Source organism: Plecotus auritus (assembly GCF_963455305.1).
Source record: "Plecotus auritus genome assembly, chromosome: 8".
Classification (NCBI taxonomy): domain Eukaryota; kingdom Metazoa; phylum Chordata; class Mammalia; order Chiroptera; family Vespertilionidae; genus Plecotus; species Plecotus auritus.
In genome coordinates, this window is record NC_137782.1 from 32536170 (window position 1) to 32547580 (window position 11411).

General features: G+C 46.9%; 1 protein-coding gene across 1 annotated transcript in view; it reads right to left on the reverse strand.

The window, feature by feature from the left end:
• Positions 1 to 10689, reverse strand: part of GNAL (G protein subunit alpha L) — a 100827-nt gene extending 90138 nt beyond the window's left edge. The window contains exon 1 of the mRNA XM_080685271.1: positions 10187 to 10689. Coding sequence (XP_080541397.1) covers positions 10187 to 10550 — 364 coding nt within the window. The 5' untranslated portion in view covers positions 10551 to 10689. The remainder of the gene's footprint in view (positions 1 to 10186) is intronic.
• Between the last annotated feature and the right edge of the window lie 722 nt (positions 10690 to 11411).

Here is an 11411-nt window from a genome sequence, read left to right on the forward strand (position 1 = left end):
GGGGTGATCAGGCTGGTGGGGGGGGAAGTTGGGGGTGAGCAAGCTGGCAGGGGGGCCAGTTGGGGTGAGCAGGCCGGCAGAGGGGGGCAGTTGGGGGTGAGCAGGCCGGCGGTGGGGGGAGTTGGGGGTGAGCAGGCCGGCGGGGGGGGGGGGCAGTTGGGGCAAGCAGGCCGGCAGGTAGGTGAGTGGTTAGGAGCCAGCAGTCCCAGATTGCGAGAGGGATGTCTGAATGCCGGTTTAGGCCCGATCCCACAGGTATTGGGCCTAAACTGGCAGTTGGACATCCCCTGAGGGGTCCCAGATTGGAGAGGGTGCAGGCTGGGCTAAGGGACCCCTGCCCCCATGCACAAATTTCGTGCACCGGGCCACTAGTCAGTTTATATTTCAAAGCTGACAGGTTTCCCATTATGGTTTGCTGTCGTTGAAGCTTTCAGATACACCTTGCACATGGCTAGGTTATTTTCAAAGATTAAAATGCTAAAATGGAAATAAGTGCAACTTAATTCCCAATTTAAATTTCCATTATTTGTGAAAAATAAAAGATTAAAAGAAAAAACAAAAGATAGAAAGGTGTTATATGGGAAGTATATATAAGGTGAGAAGAGACCTCCAAGAGAGGGATCACGAAGGATTTCAAAGAGGAGATGACACTCGAGGTGGCCTTCACAATATGGGGAGGACCTGGCCATAGAGGGATGTAGGGGGCGGGTTCCAGGGGCCGAGGACCAGGTGAGGCTGAGGAGCAGCAAGCAGAGGGCACAGAGAGGATGTCTGGTGGGCTCACAGGGGAGTGGTTCATGAGAAGAGGGTCAAAACTTCCAGTGATAAAAGAAACAAGTCCTGAGCATGTAATGTACAGCACAGTGACCACGGTTAATGATGCTAAATTGTATATTGGAAAGTTGCTAAGAGAGTAAATTTAAATATTCTTATCACAAGAAAAAAAAATTTTTTTGTAACTATGTGTGGCGATGAATGTTAACTAAACTTACTGTGGTGATCGTTTTGCAATACGTACAAATATTGAACCATTATGCTGTACACCTGAATATAATAGAAAGTTATATGTCAATTATACTTTAATAAAAAAAATCCTAAAAACAAAGTAACCTCCACAAAAAGAAGAGTTTGCCACCTTAACCCTGCACCCTTGATCTAGAGCACCCACCTGCTGGGACACAAAAGGGCAGGGTGGGCACCCTCAGCCATGTACACTTGGTGCTGAGGACCCACCTTGCTTATCACCATTCTGATCTTATTCTGACGTTAATTTATTTATGGAAAAACTTTCCTTCACGAGCCACGCAGGACCCTGGTGACCGAGTGGAAAACGTGAAGGATAAGGTCCTTGGATGCAGGAGCCTACTGGATTCAGACACAAAGCAAACACAGGAATGGAGATATGATTGCAAAATATGTTAAGGTCCATGAAGCAAAGAGGCAGTTACCCAGGGAAAGAATAAAATGGGCATCAAGTAAGGCCTCTGCGAAGAGAAAGTGACAAGTGAGCTGAGATGTGAAGAGTAAGATGGAGTTGGTGCAGGTAAATTGAAAGAGAAGTTTTCCAGGCAGAGGGGGAGAGGTACAAAAAGAGAGGGACACAGAGAGAGACAGAGAAAGTGCCCCTGACATAGCAGTTACGGGTGGCACTCCATCTAAGGAAAAGTGGAGGAGGGGCAAACAATCAGCTGGGTCAACAAGAGGCTTAAAAACACCCAGCTTCTGACAGAGAGGCGTGCTTTCTGTCCACCCGCTCAGGGAAAATGTGTCATTCTTCTGGTTTAGTTAGATGATGAGATGGTCAACAGAACCAGGAATCTGTGATCCCACAAACATCACACCTGAATGTCATTGCCAGGATTTTAGAAATATGGTTTAAATATCCTGTTTGCTGGCAAACACCAAATTATGAACACAAAGACCAAATAAATGGCAAATAAAAAAATCGATGCAGAGGTCTTTCCCCCTCAGTGGTTCTGACATTCTCGATGATACTTTACCTACCAAGTGGTCCACCTATGCCAATGTGTTCCAACTCAGAGCTTCAAGTGATGCCTCTGATTACTCCCAGGAGAGGAATCGGTCCTTCATCCCGGGGCTCCCAAGGAAATGATCTGCCTTCAAAATGCACGTGTCTTTAGCTTGCAATATTGATTGGCATTATGCATCATGAAATCGCCGTCTTAGACAGGAACCCAGGAATATTTTCATTTTCTCACATCGCTAAGGAACAAATATCTATGTTTTTGCCTGTTTCACCATTGTAAGGAAAAAAAAATAAAAACATGAAGGGATCAATAAAGATTAATGCTGAAATTAAGCTCAAATAATTTTAGAATATATTAAATAAATGTTTCTGAAAAAGCAACTTTGAGGTTTGGCGCAAGAACAAATACCAGTTAGGAACAATTTCAAGCGCTCACTTGAGCTGTCCAGCTCAGAACTGTTACGAGACGCCAAAACCTCTTCCACTGGGCTCCTGTGCACTGTTCTGCAGGATGCACAGCGGTCCACGCGGAGTCCCACAGCGCCCACGCTGGGAACACGCGAGTGCTCTGCACCCCTGGGAGCCCATCAACACTGGCTCCCCCTCGCCCCATTACGACATCAGTACTGCATCTAAGCCCAAATGGGAGCGGTTTCTTCTGAGAAAATACCATTAGACCACGAGAGGGAAGTGGATCTGAATATTGAATAAACATTCTCCATTAGGCACGGCAAAGTCTTCAGACTAACTGTATCCCTGCATGCTTTTTAGTTGTACGCAGCACTTATCAATAGTTGATGTTCAGTATGTTGTTCCATTAAAATGTAATTCTAAAATAAAGCATTAGTTAAAGCAATTTCCGAGGTAAGGATTTATGGAACTGCCCTTTATTGTTACAGGAAGGGAAGAAAGACATTAAACAGCTGGTTTATCCCATGGCATTTTACTGGTTCTTTTTAGCACACTGAATTTCTTTTCCTTTAAAATTTTTAATTTTAGAGAGAGGGAGAGAGAGAGAGAGAGAGAGAGAGAAGTAAAGAGAGAGAGAGAGAGAGAGAGATAGAGAGAGAGAGAGAGAGATTTGTTGTTCCACTTATTTATGCATTCATTGGTTGCTTATTGTTTGTGCCCTGATCGGCAATGGAACCCGAAATCTTGGTGTATCAGGACAATGTTTCAAGAACTGAGTTACCTGGCCAGGGCCACACTGAATTTCTTTGTACAATGAAAACTATAGTGACACACACACACACACACACACATACACACACACACACACACACACACACACAAAGAAGGATACCCCTAATCCACAGGAAGGTTGCATAAGTCAATTAGGGCACATTTAGACTTTGAACAAATGGGCTTTCCCCAGATGCAGAATTTTGATGCAACTATGGAAAAGTGTGCCTCCTTTTGTTTGCTTTAAGTGGAACCTTAGAGCAAGGGATCAAAAAATAGACTTAATTTTTTACAGCAGTTTTAGGGTCACAGTAAAACTGAGCAGAAGGTACAGAGATTTCCCATCTACTCCGGGCCCCCACTTCCATGCACTCCTACTGTCAACTTCCCCAACCAGAGTGGTACATTTATTACCATCGATGACCCTACATTGGCACATCATCATCACCCAGAGTTTACAGTTTACATCCTGGCCACTCCCGGTGCTGTACGTTCTGTGGGTCTGGACAAATGTATAAAGACCTGTATCTACCATTGAGTATAATACAGAGTAGCTTCACTGTCCCCCAGATTCCCTGGGCTTTGCCTGTTCATTCTTAGTAAGAGAATTTTAAAACAATAGGGGACAATTTTCACCTGACTCCAAAACATAGAGTCAGTGATTTAGCTGATAAGGGTCTAGTTCTCTTCTCTATTGCAGTTAAAGAGTTTGTTTCAGGTTGGAACAGGATTAAATTTTTTTGGATTGTGTGACCTAATGTTACCATTTAGTTACAATTCGGAGTATTGGTATCACAGTGAGAACTGGTTTAGCTGAATATAGGATTCAGAGATCATACCAATTTATTGAGTGGTTTCCATGTGCTAATCTCTATGTTAAGTAAGTTTATATACATTATTTCAATTCATTTCACTTAATGCTTTCAGTAAGCATGAGCTCTGGGGTTATGAGGATATAGAAACGGAAGCTCAGAAAGGTTTACATACGTTCACATAGCTGGTAAATGGGGGTGCTGGCATTTCAAAGTCTACCTGACTCCAATGCCATTCATGTTCTTTTTTTAAAAAAAAATATATTTTACTGGTTTTTACAGAGAGGAAGGGAGAGGGATAGAGAGTTAGGAACATCGATGAGAGAGAAACATCGATCAGCTGCCTCCTGCACACCCCCTACTGGTGAGGTGCCGCAACCAAGGCACATGCCCTTGACCAGAATCAAACCTGGGACCCTCCAGTCCACAGGCCGACGCTCTATCCACTGAGCCAAACCAGTTAGGGCCCATTCATGTTCTTAACCACCATGCTCCTGTGCATCTTTTACCGGGCCATAAATATATCCCCAAATTCTGAGTATCTATAAAATGGTCATATATTCCAGTGACACCCTTAACCACCAATAGCTGACATCCAGCTTGAGCCCATTTTCAGGGCGAGTACTAATCATCGGTATAAATGTAAATGAGCTTGCAAGTGCTAGGGACTGAACGGTGTCCCCTCAAAACTCATGTTGAAGTGCTGATCCCCAATGTGACTGTATTTGGAGACAAGGTCTTTGGGAGGTAGTTAAAATTAAATGAGGCCATAAGGGTGGGGCCTCATTATGATTGGCCTCACCAATCCTAAGGAGTGATGTCCTAATAATAATGAGAGACCAGCGCTCTCTCTTTCTACCATGTGAGGACACTCGAGAAGGTGGCTGTCTTCGATCTTAGACTTTCCAGTCTCCAGAACTGTGAGAAAGTAAATGTCTGTTGTTTAAGCCACGCTGAGCTGACTAAGAGACAAGTCAAAGCAGCTTTGAACAGGGCTCTGAACTTTCGATGCTTTGACAGGTCAAAGAACAACCTGAATTCCTGGGATGAAATTTGGCTTCATGGAAACAAAGGCAGCTTCAAGTCTATAAGAGTGTACAATAGTATATGCCATAGAGTGACACAGGGGTTTTGACTAAAACACAACCACCACACTGCATCCTCTTCCAAGCCTGGGAGGAAGTGCGATGCTTCTGTGACTCTACGGCTTGGCCAGAGTGCCTGGGATTTCTACGCATTTGAACAGCCACGATGCTACAGCCGACGAGGGCAGCAGATTGATGGGGATGTGTCCCGGACGTCATGTTCAAGTCTACTGCTCACCTCAAAAACGACTGCCCTGGTGACTGAATGCACTGCCATTCAGAAAAAAAGACAAAGAAAATTGAAAAATAAAACAAAATAAAGTGTTCAAAAACTCACAGTGGAGAATTTCCTTCCTTCCTTCCTCCCTTCCTTCCTTCCTTCCTTCCTTCCTTCCTTCCTTCCTTCCTTCCTTCCTTCCTTCCTTCCTTCCTTGTGACTGTACCAAGAACTTCCTCTTAGAGAAACTGAAGACACAAATGAAGGCCATGCCAGCATTCTGTTTTACAGGATGGGGCAAAAGTAGGTTTACAGTTGTGAGTACACAAAATGCAGTTGATTCTTTTGTTGTTGTTGTTAATCCTCACTCTAGGATATTTTTTCCAATTGATTTTTAGAGAAAGAGTAGAAGGGAGTGGGGAGAGAGAAAAACATTGATGTGAGAGAGGCACACTGACTGGCTGCCTCCTGCATGCACCCCAATTGGGGCTGGGGAACCTGCAACCTAGGGTACATGCCATTGACTGGGAATCAAATCCTGGACTCTTTGGTGCATGGACCGATGCTCCACCACTGAGCCAGGGTACAGTGGCCAGGGCACAGTTTATTCTTGTATTTTTATTTATTAATTATTATTTTCCCTATGAACAGTTGTAAACCTACTTTTGCCTCACCTTGTACACTAATAGCCCAGTACAGAAAAAAAGCAGTAACTGTTTCAAACAGATTTCTTCTTTTTCAAAACATGTATTGATGGCAGAGAAGTGCCAAACACACAAATAAACAACAGGAAATAACGGAATAAAGCAAAAAACACAAACCCTACACACAATTGGCATTTTAAATTTGAATGATCTGGTAAAAATTAAATGAATGGTTAGGTGGCACATGATGACTTTTCCCCAATTGGAAAGTGGTGAACAGGGAATTGGCATCATAGTCAACAAAAGATGTGGAAGAAAAATCAATGGCATCTACTATGAGCTCAGTGGCAGAAAATTCACTTAAAGACTGATGAATGTAGCTTTGCTTACAATCTGTGTTTGGATAAATATTTTGATCTCACTACCCAGCCTTGTCAATGGTGCTTTTAATTGGCGTTGACCCAGGGCTGCTGTCCCTGGAGCTCAGCGCACAGCCTGAAGCAATGTCTGTGTGGCTTCACACATTGCGGACGGATCACGATAATTTTTGCTTCATATTACACAGGGTTTTACAAAATATCGTACTTTAAAAAGATATTAGCTTGCAAGAACATGTAATAAATAACTTCAAAATGCAATGGGTATTTAATTTTACAGCGTGCCTTTAACATTTATGTAAAACGTTTTTTGTACTCGTTCAGTAGAAACTTATCTGGCCACAGGTAAAGCTAGCAATGAAACTACTGGTTCGCAATGTGTTAAGATAAATCAGAATAAGATGCGGCCTGTTGGACTGCATCAGTCACATAGATTGCGTTTCAGTAGCGTGAGTCAATGCTTAAGAATAAGTAGGTTTCAAATGAAAACGGGCATTTCCATCTAATTTTGGAAATTCAGAAGACCTGACAACACTGGGCCTGCATTCTCACAAGGCAACAATGGGATGAAGCGAGGACGCACTGCCCCTTTCAGAACAGAGCATACAGTCTCTTACATGAGTTTTGGACCGAATTGCATGAAGAGAGGCATCACCAGAAACCAATGCCACTAGACCTCAATCTTGGACTTAAAAGTCTCCAGAACTGGGAGAAAAGAAATGTCTTGTTTAAGTCACTCAGACTGTGGCATTTTGTTATGGCAGCTGAAGCTGACCAACACACAACTCATGCTCCAGATGTGAGAGCTGTCTGAGAATTCCGCCCCATGCTCTACCCTCCACATGCACTGGCCTGCCATTGCTCCAAGCATATTCCCTCCCCATTCCTACGGCACCGCTCTAGTTCCGACTTCACGATCCCTTCTGAACTGGCTGCCTTTCTAACTGGAACTTGCATCTTATCTCCAAGCTAGTGGACTTTAGCAGCCACCCCATGCCTGAAAGAATCCTCCATCTGCAAGTTAAAATGGGACCGCATTACTCTCACCATGAAGCCCTCACTGCCACCGTGGCTCAGACTCTTGTTCTCTTAGCACTGTGTGGGGTACACAGGTCTTAGTCCTGTGTAGGAAACAAAGCGAAAGTGTTGAGGATGGACCCACGGAAGAGTCCGAGCACACGAAGCCATACAGATGGTAACAAAGTGCTATACGAGAGGTGCGAATAGAGTGCAACATGGTTACCAGGGAATTAAACATATATTCCTACTGGAGGATGCTAGGCGGGTCTCCTGGAGGAGACACCAACTTGGAAGATGGGACTAGTCTAAGACTAATGGGCACGGAGTAAGGAGGGACCTTGAAGCAAGTCTGTCCTTCCTGAACCTATGAGTTGTCTGTCCCCCAGTGCACATTTCCAGATAAATGAGTGAATGGGATCAGTGAGCAAGATGGCATCAGAAGCAAGCACTTAAGGTCTGTAAATCAGGCTTCTGATTCAGAGATTTGCTAAATCCTAACAACAACCACGAACCTTTCTGTGTTTTAAATAAGTACAAAAGCTAATAAATAATGTCCACCTGATATAACCGTATGTGTTTTACTGATGATGTCATTGGGTGGAAGATACAATCCCCCCCCCCCCCCCGCAAAGTGTGAGCCGTTTGATTTATTGTCATTTCAGCTATGATGTCGATATACAAGCTATATTAGGCTATAAGATGTCTTTAAAAAGGAGAGTTTTTCAACATGTGTTATAAGAAGTTGGCTATTTGGAGCTCACTGGTCTATTCTTTTTTTAAATTTAATTTTATTGATTGATTTTTAGAGAGAGGGAGGGAAGGAGGGGGAGACAGGGAGAGGGAGAAAGAGAGGAACGACGATTTGTTGTTCCACTTATTTATGCATTCATTGGTTGCTTCTTGTATGTGCCCTGACGAGGATTGAATCCACAACCTTGGCGTATCGGAACGACGCTCTAACCAACTGAGCTTCCCCAACAGGGCCCACTGGTCCATTCTTTATCATACGCCCATTTGCTTTCACAGAATTATATATATACTAGAGGTACAATGCAAGAAAATTCGTGCAAGAATAGGCCTTCCTTCTCCCGGCTGCTGGCACCGACTTCCCTCAGGCACCTGGGACCCGGACTTTGCTCTGGCCGCAGCCGGCAGGCGCCTGGGACCTGGGCTGCTTCACTCCGGCCCTGGCTTCGTCCGGAATGACACCGGAAGGACGTTCAGTCTAATTAGCATATTACATATATGTGTGTGTGTGTGTGTGTGTGTGTGTGTATATATGGCATCTTCTTCTTCACATTTCCTTTTTCTTTTTTAAAACACCTGCTCACTGCACAATTACATTAAAACAACATGTCACCACAACTCTAGACCTTTTTTACTTTATTCTCTTATTTCTTGAGGCCACAATCCTCTCCTATTTGAGTCCTTTTAATCTGATGCAGTTAAAAAATTTGGCTGGAATAATTTTCAATTAATTTCTTTCCAGAAAAATATGTGGGCAGGGATATCTGAAAATCTATTTTACCGTCACACACAAACAGGGGTTCACTGAGGTATGAGATTCTAGGATGATAATTCTGTATTTCCAGACCTCTGAGAACACTGCTCTGTCACATTCTAGAAGTTAGCACTGCGGATGAGAGCTCTGCTTCTGATCGGATCTGCTCCCCTTTTCAGGCAACCTGCTTGTTTATTTTTGTGTCCCCCCCCCAATTAATTTTATCTTAGAATTCAGGTATTTCATCAGGATACAGCAGCTAGGTTTGCCTTGTTTTAATCACAACGTCTTGCTGTGGGAGAGACTTTTCAAACTGAAGACTTGTTTTCTAGATCTTAAATAAAAGCCACATTTATTTATAAGCAGGGATCTTACTCAAATCATGGAATAGGTCTTTCCCTATACACAGCAGAGTACAGAACTGGATAATTCTCCTTCTTCATATCTATCTCACAAAATTCGGGCCAAAAGCCCACATCTTATTTTTTATTTATTTTTTGCTTTAAATTTAAAAGGCAACAAGTAGCATCAGGAATTCATGATTTTTTCTTCGACTCTCCAGTGGAGCGCATGTCAATGTTTTTCGGTTAACTTGCGGAGGGACTGTTAATGCTTGCTACTTAGAAGCTCTAAGAATACACTAGCAGACCATGGAGTTTAATACTTTAAGACGCTGGTGATTTGTGCCCACTTTCTCGCATGCAGTTAGCTCAGCGAGCAGCTGTGGGGGGCCTACCACGCCCGCCATTCCGCTCCTGGGGGGAGCACATTCCCAGAGCGCCAGGGCTGAACTCATTCAGGGAGACAGAAGTGCCACCCCGGCAGCAGCTCAAGTTATTTCTCCGAAGGGAACAAGCCACACCTACCCAGGACTCTGCTATTGGTCTGTGACGGGAACTGAGGCTTTGCGGGGAAGCTAAACGGGCTTACAAACCCCCTTCATGTGTGTTCTCCAAGTGCAGCATGGTTACACCGATGCAGGAAATGAGGAGCTCGAGCCAGCCACCCCTGTGGATCAGAGTGTGGCAATAGGTCGGTCCAGGAGAGAAGATTCCCAGAGGCGCTCATTCATTAGTAATAAGGGAACGACGGCCCACGCCGCACGGTGCACAGAGGAGCACAATCAGGGGAAGGGAGCTCTCGCCGAATCACCGAAGTAAATATTGTCAGGGCAAGAATCGTTCCGCGCAGGATTTGAGGCTGACAAACCGATCTGTATCCCACGTCATCGCCCCCCGGTGCGGGGATGCCGCCGCGAGAGCCCGGGGAGCCGCGCCGGTCCTCCCTCTCTCCCTCCCCCCCGCCCCGCGTCCCCACCCCGAACTCGCGCGCCCGGGCGCTCCGGCGCCGACGGCACCTACCCAGGAGCAGCAGCCGGTGCGTCTGCTGCAGGTCCCGCTTCTGCTCGCGGAGCATGCGGTCGATGTTCCTGCTGACTTTCCTCGCCTCCCGCTCAGCTTCGCGCTCCTCGGCGCGCAGCGGGTCCGGGCGCCGCCTCCACTCCTTCTTGGGGGTGGCCTTGGGCCGCGCGCATGCCGGGCCCCCGCCGGCGCCCCGAGGGGGCGGGGTCTGGGTCACGGCTCCCCCTGCCGCCGGGGCCGGGGCTGAGGCTGGGGCCGGGGCCCCGCCGGGCCGCGCGCCCTCCGTGTTCGGTTCCGAGGCCTCGCGCGGGGCGTCCTCCGGGTCCCCGAAGAGCAGCGGCCGCAGACTGTAGCACAGACCCATGTGGGCGCGGCGGGCGCGGGGCGGCTGCGCGGGACTCAGGCCGGGCCCTCCGCTCGGGGGCTGGAGGGGGATGCGCCTGGGTCCAGGGCACGGGCGCGGGGGTCCCGGGCCGAAGACCTCAGCCCCTCACTGCCCGGGAGGGCCATTTTGCATTGTCCGCTGGGCGCAGGGGTGGCCGCCGCCTGGGCTGCAGATCACCTGACAGCGCCGGAGCCGGCCGCCGACGGCTGTGCCCGAGCCCGGCCCCCCTTACCGTAAATACCGCTGCCCCAGTGGCTCTCTGTACCGTAAATACGGCCGAAAGAGCCGATCCCGTTACGGTAATCACCGCAGCCTTGGCAGGTCGCGTTACTGTAAATACCGCTGACGGGGCATCTCAATCCTCGCCTCCTGGGCCGGCCCCCAAGGCCGAGTTCAGCGCCGCGCGTGCGGGTCTGCGGTACCGTAAACACCGCCTCCCGCGCCCGGCGCGCAGCTGCGGACAATGCCGCAGTGGCGGTGGCGGGGCTGCTGCCACCCGGGGCTGCCATTGCGGCGCTTAAAAAGCCAGCGTGGGTTTGATCCCGGGACAGTAGTAAATAAGAACCGAAAGGCAGGTGAAGGGACGGACACTAGCTTTAAGAACTTGCATTCCTGAATGTACCACCTGCAGAGATCTCTGCGCCTGGCCGCTCCCTTTTCAAGCTTTCGTCACATGCACACGTGGCCGAGCAGTTTTGATCCCCGCCTTAATACCGTACTGTTATACCTTTGATCTCGACCATATTCTCCAAATCATGGTCAACAATTACCATACTTACTAAAGAATTGAAAATGAGCACATGTAATCATCATATATTATTTGTATTTGCTAAAACAGGA